The sequence below is a fragment of the Sphaerodactylus townsendi genome, linkage group LG05, assembly GCF_021028975.2.
Source record: "Sphaerodactylus townsendi isolate TG3544 linkage group LG05, MPM_Stown_v2.3, whole genome shotgun sequence".
Lineage (NCBI taxonomy): Eukaryota > Metazoa > Chordata > Lepidosauria > Squamata > Sphaerodactylidae > Sphaerodactylus > Sphaerodactylus townsendi.
The window spans coordinates 77,314,561-77,335,762 of NC_059429.1; the positions used below are offsets into that span (position 1 = coordinate 77,314,561).

A 21,202-nucleotide genomic window follows, 5' to 3' on the forward strand; every position below is an offset into this window, starting at 1 on the left:
GTCAACTTAGAAAAGGTGCTTCCCAGGAGGAGCAGAACACAAAGGAGAACAATTTATATGCCATGACTGAGACTGCTTACTCTAGCGAGATATCATGGGTACCAAGGAAAGACATTACAAAGTTACATTAATGCCACAAGTACCTGTATAATGTAGACATGTGAAAAATACATATGGAGGGAAAGAAATGGAAGAGAAGGGAGAACTTAGAACTTAAGAGAAATGCAGGAGAAACAAACAACAGGAGACAGAAGTTCCTAACCTCCAGGTGAACTACAGGGAAAACATGCAGGTTTGTAACATCCCTGTTCCAAGCAGAAGTCTGATGAAAGGAAGGAATAGACAGCTCGGTGACCAATGCTGCATATACTCTGATGGTGAAGTTTTTCCAAAATAGGTGTGTGTGTTGAGTGCTGTTAAGGCACTTCTAACTCATGGTGATACTATGAATTAATGACCACCAAATGTCCCATTGTTAACAGGCTTGTTCAGGTCTGGCAAGCCAAGGGCTGTGGCTTCCCTTTCAGAGTCAATCTATCACATTACCCTTTTTATGGCTGTTTGTGGGGAAGGTCTTCTCTTGAAACTCAGAAAGGCTTCACCAGATTGCAGTTGCCTGGGGTTTGGGAGGCTGTGTGCTCTGCCTTTCCTGTACTGAAATAAATCACCATTGAACGAGATTATGGACCTTCACATGAATTCACTCAATGTGACAGTAACAGAAAACAGTACTTCCTCCATGGCTTTCTTTCTTTTTACCATTCACAACTTGTATGTGTCCAAAATGACCTTGCACTGTTAAATTTGGTCTCCAGGTAAAGCACTGAATTCCAAACTCTCTTGTAGGTAAATAACTGGAAGGGTTACTAGAGAAGGTCTCCCAAAACCTAAAAGGCAACTTGCAGCTAGGCCAATTATGTTCACTAATTTGGTACCTGGCTCACATTATTTCTGGCCAGTGCTTCACCCTTGCTTCTACCATCTATAAGGCGATGGATGGTTCTCTTACCTGATAGTTTGATGCTGGAAGGAGTCCCTCAGCCTCAGCTGCTATCCTCTGCAATGGAAGGCATAGTAAACAGACTGCCCAAGTTATTTTGACCTGAAACCCCTGCTTTTCAACCCTCTCCAACAAGAGAGGACTTTGTTTTTCCACTGGGAAGATGAATGAATGCAAGAAGACACAAGTCATAGCCCCAGACCTAGTATGTGATATTGAATTTATCTGAAAGGAAGACTAAGTTTTCACCTACAGGTACCATGAGAGGGATTAGCACACATACGGGTTGTATATATGCACTGCAATAAAACCATTTGTGTTTAACCCTTTTTAAAGTGGAATGTTTTACATTCAGGCCATCTTTCAGGTAAATGTACAGAATGAAAAAGCTTCCTTAGCTTGTGGGTGTGGACCTTGGTTATAAAGAAAAATGAGGAAGCACTCAGCAGGGGTAAATGGTTTAGAGCACAGGACTCTTCTCTCCTTGAGGAGGGCTCGTCATGCCTCCTCAACTCTTAGTGTTCTGCAAATCAGTTGAACTACCTTGCTCCTGTCAGGGAATATGGTATTTCCAATATCAACTATAGCCTTAACCTGCATTTCAATTATTTTATTGACAAATGCAGGCCTTGTGCAGATTAACTAATTATATTCACTGCATTTTTATTGCTATTTTTGTGCATATTTTGCCACTATAATTTTTCGTCTGATGTTTAAGACTGTTGCTATTTTTAGATTGATTTAAGATTTTAATCAATATGCTATATATCACTCTAAGTGCCAGTTTAATTATGGAAAGGTGGCCTATCATTTCTGAAAACAGTACTGTTGGGTTGGCTTGAGTCCTGGGGGATGGGAAATCTGGTCTGTGTGAATCTGCTGTGTGAAAGGAAGTGAGAAGGAAAGTAGAAATGAATTCCTACAATTGATGTAATTCTTCCATACATTACCCCAATAACCTACAATTTTCTTCATTTCACCACATGAAGCCTTCACCTATCCCACATCTGGAAGAGCATCAGCCTGAACATCAAGATGTGCTCATCTCTTTGTGGGGATCCCTTGTCTACTTGTGAGTTACTATATAAGCTTGGAGCCCTAGAAACTTTTTCTATAAGTAATACGTTGTTGGTTGGTCCCTTTCTCCCAGGATGCCCTGTGAAGAAAGACTTTGGCTGTAGCTCCATCAAACTAGTTTAATCAGGGGGAAGATTGGAAAAAAATCCTGAACAATGCAAGTACAAGAGAATACTTAGGTACAATGATTCTCAGGATGTTCACATGTCTCCACACCAAGCAAGTACCAATCACCATCAAGTTTCCCTTACTCCATAGCCAGCGATTCCTTGAAGCTGCCAGCATATCAAGCAAGAAGAAGACTGATAACTTGGGTTGCACATTAGGAAGAAACAGATTCTGCACTTTCCTTCCAAAGTCCCCACATCTCTTCTGAGAAGAAATAGAAGGCACTTGAAATTCCAGAGTTCACACACTCATGCCAAGAGTTGTAAGATGAACAGTGTTTTACTGTTTTAATGCTTGATCATATTCTTTTATGTGACTACATGCTTTGGATGCATGATCATACAGAAACCAATACACTGTTCATAGCGCAGAAGATACATTACTTTCTTAGGATGTTACCTCTTGAAAAAGCTGGAGGTTCTCATCCCAGCTGCATCACAATTGTTGGACTGGCTGCCTAGTAGCTAGCTGCATTTACTTTACTTCATTTGATTCTCACTGTAAGTAGCAAAATATGCATTGGTCTCTACTGCTCTCTGGTTGAAGAATGTGCTTCAATCTAAATAATATAAATTAATCTTACAGGAGTGTTGGATATATCAGGCTTAGTGAAAAGGGCTGTCCCGTCCAAAAGTATAACTGACATTTTAATGTTCTAAATATGTTTACTAAGGAATCCCACTCATTTCATGGGACTTACTTCCAAGTAAATAGTCTTCGAATCTCAAAGCAGAAATAGAAAAAAAGATGTTAGATTGCAAGTCTACATGATAATTTCCTTTGTACTTGCTTGTTATTCCTGAAGGTTTATAGTGCAACTACAGTAATCCAATTGAATCGTGCGTGAACTGACTCTCATAGTAGATACCATCCAGTGGTAGGATTCAAATAATTTAACAACCGGTCCCGAAAGGACTAAGTGGTGGGATTACAACCAGTTCTCTGAATTAGAAAAAACATTAGCTACCAGTTCTACCGAATAGGTGCGAATAGGCTGAATCCTGCCACTGATACCATCTCTTAAGGAAGATGGAGCATCTACTACATGTCTACTTACTATTTCTTTTAAATAAATGCCTTCTCTTCCACCTCATTCTTCACACACAGTAACAGTTCGCAGGGATTTAGATGCTCAGTTGTTGCAAACAATAGTGAGGTGGCAAATGAGTACTGTACCACTGCAGGTAGGAGCTCACATGATTGTACTGCTACACGTATCAAAAACATTTCCACACACAAAAAACTGCCAGGCATCAAGTTAATCCTTCTCTCCCACCATACTAGCTTTCTATGTGTGATAAATGCTTTTTATGAAAGAACGTTCAAACTATGCACATCCCCAACCTGCATTCTCCAATAATGCAATCTAAACATGTTTCCCATCAGTTTGCCACATTAGATCATCACCATAGGATGGATGATTCACCTGGGCATCAACATTGAGGAACTTGGAGGCTAATAGGACACAGGCACAAATGGGGCCCTACCAGGAGGCCAAGAAAGGCAATTACATTGGCAAGTGCACCTGCTAAAAATAGTTTGAAAGCCAAAATCTCAGTCTAGTGCAGAGGTCTGCAAACCTGCAGCTCTCCAGATGTTCATGGACTACAAATCCATCAGCCCCAATTGGCCGTGCTGGCAGGGGCTGATGGGAATTGTAGTCCATGAACATCTGGAGAGCTGCAGGTTGCAGACCCCTGATAGTGGAAGGGAAAGGACTGAACAAGGAGGGAACCTGAGGAACCATGTTAGAGCTTGCCTTTCTTAGGTGTAGCTTCCAGAGAGTCCTAACGGATATTAACATTCAGTAGCTGCGATAGGGAAGGGGGGGGGGGGGCAAACTGACAATTATGACAAAGTTTTCCCTTCCATCCAGAGGATAAAAATGGGACAGGATCCCTCATTTTAATAAAGCTGCTTTCTCACTTCCCCAGCTGAAGCAAGCCAGTTATATTTCCACCACCTGCCACAAAATCAGCAGGTGTGAGAACTGTTGTCACTGCCATAAACACGTTCAATTCACACCAATTATATTCAGTCCCTGCATGCACTAATAGGACCACAGAGACATCCTTTCCCTACATCAGCACAGACAATGGTACACCATTTCATTTTTCTTTCCCACCTTCTACACACCATGAAGGTGCTGCTCTTTCCTAGAAACCAGCCCAGAAAGGATGGCATTCTGTTCACTGGGGGTGGAGGTACAGGGCCTAGTAAAGAAAGCCTTCATTCAAGTTTTGGTACAAAGTAGCCAGCTGAGTTCAGTGAACAGAAGCATGACAAGAACTTAACAAAAAGAAGCACAGAACATTTCCCTTGAGCAATATTCAAGGCTTACATTGGCATTTTGTTGAAAGTCGTTCAACTGATTCTAGTTTTCAAGCTGAACCACTGAAATTCCGTTCTGCACCTTTCAAATCAACCAGTAATTGAGGCAGCCCAAAAGGTTTAGGAGAACGAGACTAGCAAGTCCTCCAGAGCTGTACAAAGCCATGCTGCCACTTGGAGGAGAAAAGAAGAATGGCAGGTTACAAGTTGCATGAAAAAATGACATCTCCTCCCTACACTTGGCTGACTGAAAAGGAAGAACCTGGGCTTGCGCACATATGTCAGGTCTCAGATGATCTGCAGCAAATATCACTGCAGCAGTTCTTCCCAGCAGATGGGTCTAGAGAAGACTTCTCTTTCCAGCCACAAATCATAATTCATTTGGAAATCTTCAGGCAACTCCACACGTTGGCCCAGAACACTTTGCAAACAGTTATCCACAGGAAGGAATTCCGGGTTGTTATGTGCGCGGTCGTAGCGGCGAGAGTTGAAACGCTCTATGCTTGCACGCAGAGCACACTCCTCAGCTTGGAAGTCCCATGGACGCGCATCTAGATCTGTAGAAGTCATCAAAGTCATGATCAGACTCCAGACATCAAGGTAGCCCCAAGAGGTCCCACCCAGTCACATGAAAAACTGGAATTGACTCAAAAAAGCTTATGCCAGAATACATTTTTGCTAGTCTTTAGTGCTAAGGAATCCTGTTTTATTTCACTGCTATCACATTAACACTGCGAACCACCTGGAATTTCTAGACATCTCAGATTTTCAGCTTTCACAGTTTGGCAGAATGCTTTCAGAATACTGAAGACCAGCAGTCCCTCTGAACAGCTGACTGAGAGGTACAAGTATATGACGGGAATCTTGGAGATGGTTGCCAGAAATGAGGAGTACAGGAAGACTTTGGAGTCTCTGGGCATGGCTAGATGGAATTGAAGTACGGTTACTGTCTGTAATCCTCTTAATAAAATATTAACATTAACTGCTTTCACACACAATCCATTAGTATCTACCAAAGATCATGTTTGTGCCAATGTTCATATAAAATATTTTAAGTGAATCAAGATGTTAATCAGAAAAAAGTAATGAACATTTTTCCAGAGATGAAACTTCTCTATTATTGCCTTTTCATGATGAACCAGTCAAGAGTTACATACATGACTCATCAACTGGCTACCTACCTAGACTAAATAGCTCAGTGAATGTTTGAACCCAGCTTTCCCTGTCCAAATCAAGTACTCAAGCAAAATGTCTGCTTTGAAAGCATAATATATATTTATGCCCTCACAGGAGAAAAACATAGCCTTCCCCAGATTCCTATGTTTAAGAGATGAAATGCCTCATGGAATCCTAATGATTGCATTTGTGATCTTTGAGTACTTCATGGGATATAACTTGATGCAGCTGAAACAGATTCATGAAAAATCTGGAGAGAGCAGTAAGGTGAGACGCAGGACGTACCATTGCCATAAGCCCAGTCATCATTGAGGCGATGCCGCACTTTCTGGTATATCGCTGACATGGTCTTCATGTTGCTCTTCCTCCATTGTCGCCCCAAATATTTTGTCTGAACTTTGAGAAGCTTCAGAACGTAGAGCTGCATCATGGCTTGCTTCACTTTGAGAGCCCTTTTCAAAATGGGAGCAGACTTGAATACCACCAACATCTGGGGAAGTAAGGTAACACCAGCTGAGTTCACTAAAGCTGTACTTGTATCTTCATCTGCCCATGACCAAGACTTTGGTAAACCTTCTATAAATCTTTAATGAAGCTAGGAACAACACAGACAGTAGGTACACAGACAGATAAGGGTCTGCAGAAAAGCTTCTACTCACCATTGTCCTAGAGTGTTTCCACTTGGTTAACTTATTCAGTATCCTAAGAAGATTGATGCATGAAAACAGATTGCGCCAGCAAAACTGATTGTTGTCCCCAGCTTCCTATATGAAAAAGCGGAACTGAGTACAGGTGGATAAATGTGACTGAGAAGAAAAGCCAGAATTATGAAGAGCCCCTTGTTGACGATGCTAAATTTAATGGTGTCCCCACCACCTGTGCATATTCCTTATCAAGGGAAACAGTACAGGTTCGGGCAACTTTGCTTACCAGGCTCTCTGCTGTCAGCTCAGGTAACTCATGTACCACACAGTACGGATAATCCAAAACAGAGATGCTAAAACAAAAAGATACATAGAGAGACCAGAATGATAGTCAGTTTAGTATACTAACCCCAACATTGTTTAACGCAGCCTGGTTCAAACATATGAGAAACATGATGATATGAGGTTCTCCAAGCCCTGCTTGTTCATCCTCAAAATTCAGTAAGTTAAAATGGACATCTTTAAAAGGCCAATGTGAATATGATGACAATCAAGTCACACTCAGTTTCAACACACGCACGCACGCACGCACGCACGCACGCACGCACACACACACCCCGCATGTAAGAGTCCCACACTGCTTATGGCCTTGAAACTTCTTTGTGGAAAGAAGTCAAAATGTTCAAACATATTTTTGAGCTTTCCCACCTATGAGTAACTGCCAATAGGAGACACCAATGAGATGGACGTTTCCTACAGCAGTCTCTTGTGAGTAGCTATGAACAATTCCTTCATTGCTAGTTAAATTCTGGAAGAGGAATGGTTGCTCTAAAACTCTCACGCAGGTAACATGCAGATGTCCTGCTACAAAAAGCCACACTTGCCATCACTGAATTCTAGAACACAAGCATGGCAGTGATATTCTTACTCTCACTTACCTATTCTTAGCAGTAATGTATGACATGATGTTCTGATTGAAGAATTTCAATATAAGAGGGATACAGTTGGCAAATACCAGGTGCTGGGCCATGTATTCAAACTGGTTTAGGGAACAAACACAATAAGGCACATCAAGCAAGCACATTCCAGATTCATTACATTTCCCTGCTTCAAATGTTACACCTTACCGTGCTTACCTGATACACATGATTTAGTTTGAAGTGTTTGAGTAGCAGCAGCAACACAGCAGATATTGCTTTTACAATTATCTCTTTGTGCCTATTCACATCAACTCCCAGTTTCATGCTCTGCAACACAGTTGTTCTGGAAGCCAAAAGTGACAGTATTAGTGACTGTGATGGGGCTACCCTCCCTGCGATTATGTAGTGCTCTGGAGCACTTTTAAGAAATCGTTACAGTCTTTGTCCTTCTCATCTCAAAGAGTCCCTAAGAGGAGTCACTATCATACATTTTTAATAAACTGGAAATAATCAGAGATGATTACTTGAATATGCTCCACAGCTTTCTCTAAAGCCTTGTTGATTCTGATTAATAATCAATATGATAAAGAACATAAGGAACCATACATAGCTTCTGGGGTGGGGTAGGTACTGAAGGAATATACTGAAGTAAGTACTCGATACTCACAATGCACAATGTAACAAAATCTAGTCAACCTTGTGAAATGTTAATAGCTTCGGCTAGTTCTTGGTTTCATTTAAAGAACAGAATGTTATTTACTTTACATCCAAGTTTAGAGAAAAGAAGCCCTGTACTAAAGCACAACAAGGGAATATGGAATAGTATAGTTTAATCTCATCAGATCTTGAAAGCTAAGCAGGGTCAGTACCTGGAGGGGAAACCACCAAGGAAGACTGCACAGGAGGGCACTGGTAACCCACCTCTCCTTATCACTTGTCTTGAAAGCCCCTTGCTGGGTTCACCGTAAGTAGGCTCTGACTTGATGGCACTTCAAACACACTCTAAAGCACAAGCATCATGACTTTCCTGGAGTTTTCTATCAAGTCATGGCCTAATTCCACACTACTAATTAGAAAGGTCTGCCAATTCAAAGGCCCCTTCCGCACACACAAAATAATGTGTTTTCAAACCACTTTCACAACGGTTTGCAAGTCGATTTTGCCGTTAAGCACAGTTTCAAAGAGCACTGAAAGCAGTTTGAAAGTGCATTATTCTGCATGTGCAGAATGAGCCAAAGGGAGGCTGGTTTCAACAACATTCTGAAGACTGTCTGAAGGATCTACATGGATACTCCGCCTTTTACCAATGCCCACTTTCCTAATTATAGCCTGCATACACCCATTTACCAGTCTCCACTACCAGTGCAGACAGCCCCTTCCAAGGTCAGTAAAATGAGTTCCCAGCTTGCTGGGGATAAAGTGTAGATGACTGTGGAACACAATGGCAAATCACCCCGTACACAGAGTCTGCCTAGTAAAAGTTGTGATGTGACGTCATCCCATGGGTCACTAATGACCTGGTGCTTGCACAGGGGACTATCTTTACCTATCACCAGTGTGCCACCCCTTCAGAAAAAAGCAAGTACATGTCTATTCATTGTCTTCCCTCCTAATTCATTCAATGTCACTACTTGCTTCTACCCTATGAATGGTACTCACGGCATCTCCTCAGGTAAAACATCTGCCAGGATGTTAATGGAGTCAGTCTTGGCTTTGGAGGTGGGTGCTGCAGCCAGCAGGATTTTCAGTAAGGCAATCTGTGGATGAAGATCTGAGTGAGGTACAGAAGACATTCTAAAGTAGCCAAGTTAGGAAAGAAAAAGGGGCGCTCAGGCAAAAATAGTGGCAGATGAACACAGTGCAATTTGTCATGAACCAACAAGCAAAGAGATGACAAATCTGAATAAGCTTGTTGCATAACCCAGCAATGAAATCAAGATGAAAGCTAGATATTTCTCCCATCATAGAGGTGGTAAGACCATAGCACAAGCATAAAAGGAAGGAAAATGGGGTGAATGGGAACACTGTGTTAGGATGAAGCTTACCATGTACTGGGGCAAACTAGGAAGTAGACCCTGGTACAAGATTTCGGCAGGAACTTGCTCAACCTCCTCTTCCCCCTGTTAGCATAAGGAATAATTAAAATATCCATTGTAATTCTGAGTACTGAGTGGTATAGTGGTTAAACCCAGGTTCAATCCCCACTCTGCTATGGAAGCTTGCTGGATAATCATGGGACAGTCATACATTCCTAACCTAACCTACCTCACAGGATTGTTGTGAGGATAAAACAGAGGAGAGCAGAATGATCTAAGTCTCTGTGGGTCCCCATGGGGGGGAAAAGGCAGCGTATAAAGTGCATTTATTTCTATAAAGTGAACACAGGTAAAAACTGCACTTCATTACAAACAGCTTTACAGAAGCAACCTACATAGTTTATATTGATAGGAACAATGCTATGACTGGCAGATTGGCAACACTGAGAGTGATCCACGTATATTCTTCAAACAGGGAACCCAACTGAGGCTACAGCCAGCTGACATCTAATTCCGGACAATAGATATAATTTCCCTGCCTTGTATTTCAACCCAAACTACCGGTGACAGTCTTCCCATATCACTTACCCCTGACAAAGGGGAACGCAAGTACTCTTCTTCCATTTGTACTTGAATTTCTGCAATAGATGTATACTTGTGCTATAAGGTGACAAAGCAAAGGAAGTTTATCCACTGCATGGGAGCACAGTAAATTCAAACAATTCCCTGGCTGGGATTATCTCTCAGCACAGAGAAAACAGTGGTTTAAAATCAGCCTGTGTGAGAAGTCTTCTATAGAGGCACACATGAATTAAGGAGTACACAGTGTGAATACCCACCAGTTTCAAAGTTTTGATACTTTCATGAATGGGTCTGGGAAGTCCCACCACAGTGTTGGTGTCACTACAAATAACAAAGCAAAACTTGTCAGGCAGCAAATGCTATGATGCAACATATAAAAATATAAAACAGTAAAATTATATACTGGAGTGAGCCTAACTCAAGAAGTTTCTCTTCACTATTTTTCTGTCACCACTTGGAATCTGTTAGTAACAGACATTTAAATGAGTGTGTGAGGGCAGAGGGAGGATATACCATTCAAGAAAAACTGGAAGCCTTTTCTCCAAGTTAAGCCAAATTATCTATTTTCATAAGAACCTGAATTCTTGGAATTTTCTTTTTAACCTTCTCTTTTACAGTAAAATAAGATATGACAGAGATCTATATGGTTTCCGGCAGCTTAGTAATAATTCATACTACCTACCAATTTAAAATCCAGAAGTGTTTGTAAATTAAGCAGTGTCCTAAGCTTCAAACTTTAAAGACACAATATTTTTAATTCATTTAGGTCGTTATGCACTGGGTACAGAATTTGAAATTAAAAAAGAAACATGATCATAATTCAATAATTATAGTTCTCTGTTCCTTTTCTTGTACGCCACTGACCTAAACATGTAAATGCATGGTGAGCCTAAAACTCAACAGAAACGGTGCTGCTTTAACTCACTTCCCCAAGGTGTAGCCAATGAATTTACTCCGACTGGATTCCAAAAACATTTCAATGTCTTTTTCTCTGTAGAAAAAAAGGCAAAAAAGGCAGAGTTAAAACTTCAACACTTCTGACCATATTACAGTTTTCACAATAGCTCCTTAAAGATAACATCATTTAATACTGCAAATGGAGAAAAGGCAAGGCATTCCAAAACCTCACATTACTTAGGTTAGCACTAAGTAGGACATAGGAGAAATGTCCCCAGCAGCCCAATCCAGGGAGGTGGAGGGAACAGCTTCTGGAACCAGCGTGGAGCATGTTTGTCCACCTTGCTGGTGTAAGTGGCACTCATGGTGGCAGAGAGGTCAAATGTGGAGGCAACCCAGAAAAGCCTGCAGCCTGGAGAGCCGTGCTGGCCTAAAGCTGGATGCTGATGTGGCTGGGGATGGGCTAGGCCAGGGGCATTCCCGGGGGTGGAGCTGACTTCAGTCGGTTTTCCTTGGGTGTAAGTCCATTTTGCCTTACGAAGAGCTTTCAGGCAGCCAGGGATTTTCTGGCATTTGCCTTCTTCCGGCACTGGCTGGAAGTTCTTTGGAGGTGGTGCAGTGGCACCATTCCTGGCTACTGGAGCCCTCTGGATTGGGCTGTTGCTCTCTTTAGATGGAAGCTCTCATTTAATTACCACAAGTGTACAAACCAAAGATGAGAATGTTTTTCACTGTAACTAATGATCTACAATATATATTATAGTCACTTGCCAAATCTTCTAGCACACTTATATCGCAAAGGTCCTTTCAGCTTAAATGCCACCATCCTAGCACTACTCACCTGACCTTGGGTGCCCAAGGCAAACCTTTTGGGCAAGTCAGCCGGTCAGTTGAAGGGTGCTGGATAGGAGGAGGCATCACCTCATCTCTTTCAAGAGGGAATGTTTCTCCCTCAAGGCTATTATCATCATCATTCTCCTCCTCATCTTCACGGGAGTCATCAGTTTTGTAGGGATCCCGCTCATTGAAAGCATCTAGATTATCCTGTTTAATAAGAGCCTGGAAGAACCAACAGAGCAAACAGCAAGTTAACTGTTTGGGAAAAACCGGGACCTTTTCAGCACGGTTTCAGCATCCCCACTACAACTTCTGCCCCACAAACAATCCTTGTTCCCAGAAACGCAGCAGCAATGAAGGATTCCCCACTGAGGCAGATTGAACACGCGATCCGCTCAAGGGCTGTCCTGATCAGCTGCTGTGTTGTGTTGGGGGTGGGGATTTTTTTAAATTTTCAAATTCCCGGATCCCCGTCTCTGCAATCATGCGCAGAATGACCCTATGCGGAAACGAAGGAACGGGCGATTAAAATGAAGCCCGGTTTCCGCGCGCCTCCATGTAGTTGGATCCACGTGGATACGACGTGTAGCACTGCTTTGTATTGCCTTCTACTCAGTCAATCAGTCAAAACCGGCCCCATGTTGCTTCATATACACGTGGATCTCTAGTCCGCGAAATAAAAAAAAGGTTGCACACACATCGCGCACAGCCCGCTGCGTTCTCATTGGATGGGAGGCTTCATGTCACTACCAGTGACGGGAAAAACTAATCCGGATTCATCCCCCAACTTCCCCATGGTTCCAGATTGCCCACGCGTTTTTTGAAAAGGTCTACTTTCTTGCAGGTACTAAAATAACATGTGCTGGGGGGCGGGGGGGAGCGTCAGAAACGGGATGAAAGAGTGTTCAGTGCTGGTGCAGTGGAGGGTTCTACTGGAAACCTGGATATTTTGTGTGACGAGCACGCATCTAATCCTCAGTGGGGAATTGACCTCATCTGATCTTGTGAACCTTGTTCTTCCCAAAGAGGGCAAGGTTAGACTCCTTTTAATTTCCTCTGTTCCCCAGCTCACCTTGTGTTCCCGCCGGCCCCGTTTCTGCTGCTGCTCAATCAAATCAGAAGCAGATGCTGGAGGAGAAGCAGCCCTCATATTGCGGATTACTTTGATACTGTCCTCAGGAAGTGGGGGGAGACCCAGCATCTCTCGCTTCTCTGCTTTCATATCCTGAAGTTCCTCAAATCCTCCAAGGGTACACTACACAATAGGCCAATAAAATTTAGTTGCTCTATCTTTTTGATTATTCACAGTTCAAGAACTGGTCTGCTAACAGTAAATCAAGAGACTGAGGAATGAAAGATTTGTTGCAGTTAATTATATCTCAGTGATTCTTCAAAGAACCACTTGTGAACATCAGATGCAGTAAACACTTTGGCATTTTAAACTTGGCTGTGTGATCCATGTTATAACCCATTTTCACAAATAATTTTCTAAAGAATGAAGGGAATGACACTCATTAAGTTGAAGTGCCCTTATTCACGACAAACAGCATCTTACCAAGACAGTCTTCCAGAGGAGCAGCAACACCTTCTTCATAGGGAAGTGTGGAGCATGGCCACTGCAGAATTTGGTCACCATCCCAAAGAGCATAACAGAAAATGGCTCATTGTTATAAAGCGGTGCCCCTGAAAGGTAACATACTAGTGTCACCCATTTTACATTTTAAAAATGCCTCAGTTCTTGTTTCATGGATCCCAGTTCCATCCTCTGCAATCTCTTCTAATGAATGCCACTACCTTCCAGGACATCATTCATAACTTCCTTTTTTCTTTTTGCTCCTGAAATTACTGTTTACACACAAGTGCAGTGTTAAACTCGTGTTCACAAATGTGATCCTGTTCATTCAGTTCAAAGGATACAAGCTTCCTTCCATATTTGGACAGACTAATTAGAAACCAATTTCCAGAGAATCCGTACCTAATTCTGCTCTGAATGTTTGTCTCATTGTCTTCCACTCAGGCTTGTCTCCTTCACATTCTTGACGGACTGTTTCTACAATAAGGTACATAATATTCAGCAATACCCTGTAAATGGGTTAAAAGGATTCAGTAGGTTAGAGAAAAACACTCTGACAAAATGGTTTAGCTCACTCAAAACAACTTTACAAAGATGTAAGTAAACCTTGCAATCAGATCATCCAGAGGGAGGGGAAATGGTGGATGAAAGAGAAATACACAACATTATGCTACTATTATATCTTAAAGTTTTCCCACAATCATTTCCTTGTGGAACTGGTCATTTCCATGTAACAGAAATTATCATTCCTTATTAAGGGACAACACTGTGCACTAACTGTCCAAAAACAATATCATCTAATACAGGGTTCATTCTATGATGTGCTATTCACACATTCTTTTGATTTGGATGCCGGTCCTTTCTTCTTCTTCCTGTTCTCTCACTGCCCCAGCCTTGGAAATTTAAGGTCCAACATTACAACAAATCTAAAGATGTGAGTTTTGCACCAATAGGGAATTACAAGATAAAGTTGGACATACTCATGCTAGTTCACCAAGTAAGCATGACTAGGGCTTACAAGCGACCGTGTAATTTGAGCAGAGGATGTTGGGGGAAAAAGGAAAATGCATCATTGCTAACTTGAAGCACATCACAGAGAAGTATCATCCCATTATTGCTTTGCATGCCAACATTCTTTACCTTAGATCTGTGCTGTCTGCCAGGGAGATGGCAGGCTTCCTCACTGCACTACTGCAGGCTGCACTGTTGCTAGAAAATAAAGCAGCAAGAAGGTAGTTTTTACTGTCCATAATATGGGGTCAAAAACATGGTTTGAGAATAAGGAACTATGGAAACAAATAAACATATTGTGTAATGCTTCACTGGAAAGATGTACCTACAAGCACCTTTCTCCAGTTCCCTCTCCTATCCATCTGAAACTGAGAATAACTGCTGTGGGATCTTGCAAACTGAACTGCACTCACCTAGTCCAGTGTACTAAATCACTACAAACCCTACCAACATCATTCCAGTTTCTTAGACAAATGCTGAATAATGCACTTTTAATGCATTCTGCAAGTGGATTTTACTGTGCAAACTGGCAAAATCCATTCGAAAAGATCACAAAAGTACACTGAAAGTGTACTGAAAGTGCATCATTCACTGTGTGTGAAAGCACGCTAGTGGGAACATACTTCGCCCAAAAGAACCCGAATTAACTACTGACACACTGGTCAGTGAAAAGAGTAAAGGCCCTATTCCTTTCTAGAGAAACCACCACAGTTGTCTCAGTTCCAGTCAAACCTGTTGTGAAACAGCAGACTTCCCACTAAATTCCACCACTTGTGCTAAGGGACATCCTTTACTACTCCCTCCTGCTACAATTATACTTAAAAAATATTGAGACACTGATATTCTGCTGCTTCACTGCTATGAAATTAGCATTATAATTAGTATCCATTACATTATATCTATCTGGGACCTTTTGAAAAACAGGATCTCTGGGGACATAGTTTGACATTTGTGATATCATAAACACTGGTTCCGGGTGCAGGAAGATGGAGGAAAAAGCTGGCTAATATAAAATTGTCCAGACTGTCAAGCGGAGAAAGTCTCCAATAAACTTGAACTAAACACTTTAGCAGAATCTTTCTATATGTTTTCTGTGAATCCTTCACCTAAACTGCACAAGCAGAGGCAAGAGGGTGTGCCATTAAATTACTGGGAATGTGCTTGTACAGTAGAAAGGAGAAGCACTACAACAAAGGAAAGATCAGGGCTCCAAGTAGGGAGCTATTTATGTAGGTGGACTATTTGACCCAGGTCATTAATTAATTTTTATTAGTACATGCTTAATTCCTAGCTGGCACACTCAACAAAACTATTCACAAAAGTGATCAATTCCCAATATCAACCAATGTGCATTTTGTCCCTTCTCAGAAAGGTATCAATTCAGCTTCAGGAACTTGAAAGGCAAAGACTGTCACCTGCCATGCAAGGTGCATTTGAGTCCTATACTCCAGGGCCTGATCCAATTCCCTCTGAACTTAACAGGAGACTTTTCATGGAATCCAACTGGATAGATACCAGAATGAGTCTAGCATCTGATCATCTTTCACAAGTTGTAAAAATATATATCCTGGTGGGGCAGATCATAAAAAGGCTAGCTATACAGCCTGACTCCTTTTCAGCAACATGGAACTCACTCAATTTCCATGTTCAAAAGTTCCACCAAAGCATTGAAAGTGCCAACTTCCAGTAGAAGGAAAATGTTGTATCGCATCCAGGACTGAACTTCAGCTTCAGAACTGCATTCATCAAATGTACCTGCAACCACAAAGGCATTTTCTTTGAGCAAAGACATCCTTTACTGGATCAAATTTTACAATGAAGTATGTGTAAACCCCATTTTGCGGGGGGGGGGGGGGGGCAAGCACAGAGATGTGCACTTTATCTTGAGAACCCAGATGTCCTGGCAAATCACTGTGCTTAAACAGCAGCAGTTCAATAAATATATATATTTTAAACAAACTGGTCAAAATATCTGTTTACATAAGCATCTGGAACTCAGAGTTTAGTTTAGCTACTGAAGGTCAAGGAATGAGAGCGTTACAACACTCCACAATAAATCATTTTACCCTAGAGTGGTCTGGTGAATTCAATCTCTCAAGAGATAATTCCACAAAAAACAACACTGCATAGCATAGGTGTCAAACTCACGGCCCTCCAGATGTTATGGACATCATGCTGGCAGGGGATGATGGGAACTGTAGTCCGTAACATCTGGAGGGCCGTGAGTTTGACACCTGTGTTGTATAGGATCAGCCTCTATTGTCTGATGTTTTCACCTAGTACAATATAAAAAACCACTAAGAGCAAAAAAACACATCCATTATTATTATGCTATTTTAGTTACCATACATTCAACTAAAAATTGCAGAACATCTAAGAGTTGGAACACTGAAATGTCCATGCCAGCTCTTGGCTCAAGGACATTCTAAGATGGACTATAACCTCTCATAGTTAACAACCATGGTTATCCCACTCCACACACTTCTGAACTTCTATAAACTAGCCAGCATAAATGGAAGATGAAACTGTTAAAAAGTGGAAACCAACAAATTAGCTCTCTCTGCACTGAATAATAGCAGCTTTAGGTTACAGGAAAAGAATTTGTTACAAATGTAGTTTAATCAAACTGCTCAATCAAGAAATGTTTCACCAAACCATTACTCAACAATTGAACTGAGAAATTCCTCTGACAATAATAAAGGTGTACCTTGTGCAACATAAAGGATGGCTCGGGCCACCCTGAGCCTTTTCTCCCGAGCAGTAACCTCAAGGCCATCAAGAAGCCTCATAGCATGGGTGCGATGCTGACTGGTGTCCAGTTCTGTCCATTTTTTATCCTGCACTGTAAAACCAAGCAATATGATATATGATACTGCTTTCTGAAGTGTGTGTACATTGTACACTAGCAGCTAACTCTGGTCTGCCCTTTCAGCATACGTGTATTCATCAAAATCCTAGAAATTGCTGTGCACTCACTAAAAGAAAACTCTTCAAATAAAGATAGGATTCAACATTTCTGTATGATATAGGAAAACAGTCCACTAGCAGAATGTTAGCAGAGAGTGAACTCCTCTATAATTTTGGGCAGCACCTATCTATCATTTTGGACAGGACCTATACATAGGCTAATTGGGGTTACGTAGTGTTCATAGTCAAATTGGCCAATCTGGATCTATCAGAATAAATCCAGCAAAGTTATTGGGCTGGATTTAAGCAAAAGATTTCTACAAATGAGTAGAAGAGTAGAACCTTGTCCAAATGTAAATGTATAAAAAGAATCATGCTGGCACACAAAGACCTTTGGGAAGTCCACAGGTGGACAGAAATCACATTTTCATAACAGAAAAAGACTCTTACCGTGGACCCTAAAATCCTCTTCAAAACACTTCCTGTTGAGTTGGAATTCAGGGCCTTCAGTGTAGCTGTACAGTTCTGTTAAGGGATAACATGCACACAAAATAAAATAGCAAGTATTTTAAACAAGAATGAAGGGCAGTTTGAATAAGATGCGCGTAGCTCTAAACCTGGGCAACAATGTATTTAGAGGTAATCATTTGCTGTTACAAAAGGATTCACATTATTTATTTATTTTATACCCCATCTTTTTCCATAGTGGGAACCCAAATCAGCTTATATCATTCTCTTCACTTCCATATTATCCTCACAATAACCCTGTGAGGTAGGTTAGGCTGACAGTATGTGATTTGCCCAAGGTCACCCAGAAACCTTCCATGGCAGAGTGGGGATTTGAAATTGGATCTTCCAGATGGCTAGCCCAACATTTTAATCATTAAACCCCCCTGCTTCAATAATATTTTGTCAAGAATAACCAAGAGCAGTTGGTTTGCTGGTTAAGATAGTGCCTTGTTTTGCCAAGTAAAGCTCTGCCACCAGAAGACATACACACACATGCACCAGTGAGACCTGCTCACCCTTTTGTAAGCTGAGATGCAAGTTGCTTAAATCACTTGTATCCCACTTATCAAATAAATCTTTTTCAAACAGCTTACCAAAATAATAACATACAAACACCAACTGTCCACAAACAAGTTAGGATCATAAAGATAGCAAACATATTGTAAAGCAAGAGCAATTTAGCAAAATGCTCAAGAAAAGAAAATATTTTAATTAGGTTACTTAACAATGAAGAATAGAAGATTTCATAACTGGGATTCCAGCACAGAAAAAGCCCTTTCTGTGGCACATAACTCCTGAGGGTGGGGACATTCAGAGAACAGTCATGGATGTAGATGAGCAATTTAATAATGGCTAAACACAAAAAAGTAGTTTACAATTTTACTTCATACCCTGCCTTCACATCTTGTTATATGCCCCCATCTTAACTATGATTTGGTACCCAGCTGTATGGAGGCACAGAGCCAGCATCACATCTCCTGAAGAAAAAATTGATGCTATCAAAAACAGATACACTGTAAAATGCATCATCTTCTATTAGTAGGGCTTAATGTGCCAACTGTTTGCTGACCTGGAAACATTAACCCACATAACTGTAATTGGGCAGCCCTTGGAGACAGCCCAGCAACAACTGATTCATACATAGCAGTCCAATGTCTGTCAGGATGGGAACACCTCTTTGCTACATTAGCAGCCAATTTGTTTTTGAGTTCAATTCAAGGATGATTTTATAACCTTTAAAGCTTTTCACAACCAAAGATACACATATCTGAAGGATCATTTCTCTTTATGTGTCCTCATCAGCCAACTATGGTCTTCTGGTAGCCACTTTTTAGTTATTCCCTCACTCAAGGTGGCCTGCTTGCATCTGCATCTAGCCTTCTTCCCACTTTATGGAATGGCTCCCTGAAGAGTTGAGCTGGGGTGTGTGTGTGTGTGTGTGTGTGTGTGTGTGTGTGTGTGTGTGTGTGTGTGCGCGCGCGCTATCTTTATATGTTTTTGGGATGTACTATAAGGTCTTTTATTTGTGAGAACTTTTAGCTGCAGGTGAAGATTCCCATGAAAATGAAGAATGGGGTTAACAGGCTATTATCATGTTTTTAACCTAATGAAAACTTCTGCCTAGTGCCACATTATTTAATAGACAAAGAGCAGCTTCTTACAGAGCTTTTCTTATAAAAGGTGCAACATTCATGTACAAAAATGAAACAAGCTCCCCTCTTGAAATTCAGCAAAACAACACATAACACTAGAAACAGCAACAGCAAGTCAAACAACCACAAACAGTTGATTTATACAAGATGACCGAGTCCCATTAGCCTCAAAGAGGGCCAGGCCATTTTTGGCTCTGGCCCCAGCCTGGTGGAATGCTCTGCTGGAGGAGATCAGGCCTGTGTGGGATTTGATGCAATTCCACAGGCCATGCAAGACAACTGTTCCATCAGGCCTACAGCTGAGGCAGAGGTAAGATATATAAGGATCTCTAAAATATTTTAGTCTCCTTCTGCCCTTCCCGCTCCTCTGTCATGACTTACATACCAGTTAGAACTAGGTTACCATCTGTTTGGGGAAATTTTAATCCACTGGGTGTTTTTTTTTTAATGCAATTATGAAATCTTTATTTATGTAAAAATGTGTGATCTGTTATTATTATCTGTTGGGAGCTGCCCTGAGCCTGAAAGGGGAAGGGTGACATTTTAAAAAAATCTAATAATAAATAAAATAACAAAAGGCCAGTAGCACAAAACTTCTTCCAAGCACAGCAAGATGGTAAATTAAACTAAGTCAACTCATACTTTACCTGACAGCTCAGCAGCCCATTTGTCCGTGTCTGCATATTCAAACTCAAAGTCTGGTGACTCCGAATAGCCCTGGGAAGATGGTGACATCTTATTGAAACATTCAGTTTTCCAAAGAGTGCACAACTTTCCCCGCACAGTAACTACAATACCCAATTAGTCTGTTACAGATTGAAGCGACATCACTCCCTTTGCCTGCTTTCCAAACCGACTCTTGCTACGTAGCTCAGCAGCACTCTGTGCCCAGCATTTCACACAGAAAAGGCACGAAGCCGGAACGAAGGCAAATCGCTCTCACAAGGGAGCTGCCATTGACGGCGGGCTACTCAGAGCACAACAAAGGGGGTCCCCTTAGTGACTTGCGCCGCTCTTCTGAAGAACAACAGACGGTAAACAAAAGGCTCGTGTGGTGGAGTCGGCGAACAGGCCAACGGGATGCCCACGGGCACAGCCTAGGACTCCCTCCCTGTATTATTAATGTCACACTAGGCCTGAAACTGGAGCACGGAGCGCCCCAAAAAGGCCTCTCCTGAGCCTCCACGCTCAGGGATCGGGCGAGAGAGCACGACGCCGCCACCCGGCCTCACCTCTGAGTCCTTGCGCTGGTTGCGGTTGAGTTCCCGGCCTTTTCCTCCCGCCGGCGGCGTCAGTCCGAGCCCCGAATTCCGTTGCTTATTATTGACAATGAGCAGCCCCGGACCACCGCCACCGCCCGGCTCCATGGCGACTCGCCGGCAGTTCTCGCGCGAATTCAAATTCGCGCAGGGGTTTTGCACTGGAAACGTGGCCATTTTGGGCGCGCGACTCCGTCAACACGCCGGAGAGTGTACGGATTTGTTGCGTCTCGAGCGCTCGGAAAGAATCCTCGCCATCACGTCGCCGCAGCCATCTTGAGAGCGGCGCGGGGTCTTCCGAGGCAGGTACCCTCTGTTATGCTATTACCTTTTGCTGATGCCGGTCAGTATTTTTTCATACTCCAAGCTGCCTCTTAATCACCTTATTTTCCCTATTTTATTGTACTTTTGTTATTCTTCACCGCATGTGAGAAGTTCACATGCCCAAACGGTTCCAGTTCCCCCGCCCCCAAAATCTCACCTGGGTTTTATACCAGGCCTTTTTTTGCTCAGCTCCCCGCCTCCCTCCCGCAATTTTCTTTAAAAGTGAGATTAAAGATTTATTTCTGTATTGTATCTGTTAAAGTGAACAGTCTGTCACGAAACCTCATACTGGAATAAA

At 42.0% G+C, this 21,202-nt stretch overlaps 1 protein-coding gene across 1 annotated transcript; it reads right to left on the minus strand.

Annotated features, from left to right (window-relative positions):
* Positions 1-759: 759 nt before the first annotated feature.
* On the minus strand, positions 760-20,759 carry STRIP1 (striatin interacting protein 1). Its single transcript, XM_048496311.1, has 21 exons — positions 20,554-20,759; positions 19,969-20,038; positions 17,610-17,684; positions 16,960-17,094; positions 15,887-16,007; positions 14,382-14,450; positions 13,644-13,750; positions 13,224-13,351; positions 12,741-12,923; positions 11,673-11,890; positions 10,860-10,925; positions 10,192-10,255; positions 9,941-10,012; positions 9,362-9,436; positions 8,976-9,073; positions 7,533-7,659; positions 7,335-7,435; positions 6,683-6,749; positions 6,412-6,516; positions 6,038-6,242; positions 760-5,133 (listed from the first exon to the last, which is right to left on the minus strand). The coding sequence occupies exons 1-21, from the start codon at positions 20,755-20,757 to the stop codon at positions 4,886-4,888; spliced, it is 2,538 nt and encodes an 845-aa protein (XP_048352268.1). The 5' UTR covers positions 20,758-20,759; the 3' UTR covers positions 760-4,885.
* Positions 20,760-21,202: the final 443 nt, after the last annotated feature.

What these genes read in the sequence shown, in the direction of transcription:
- STRIP1 (XM_048496311.1), bottom strand. Translation starts at nt 20,757, where the DNA reads ATGGCCACGTTTCCAGTGCAAAACCCCTGCGCGAATTTGAATTCGCGC. An exon ending in CTTTTGAACATGGAAATTGA is followed by an intron (nt 14,451 to 15,886) that starts GTGAGTTCCATG and finishes TTTATTTTCTAG; the next exon opens with CAACAGTGCAGCCTGCAGTA. An exon ending in ATTGGCTACACCTTGGGGAA is followed by an intron (nt 10,256 to 10,859) that starts GTGAGTTAAAGC and finishes TGTTATTTGTAG; the next exon opens with TGACACCAACACTGTGGTGG.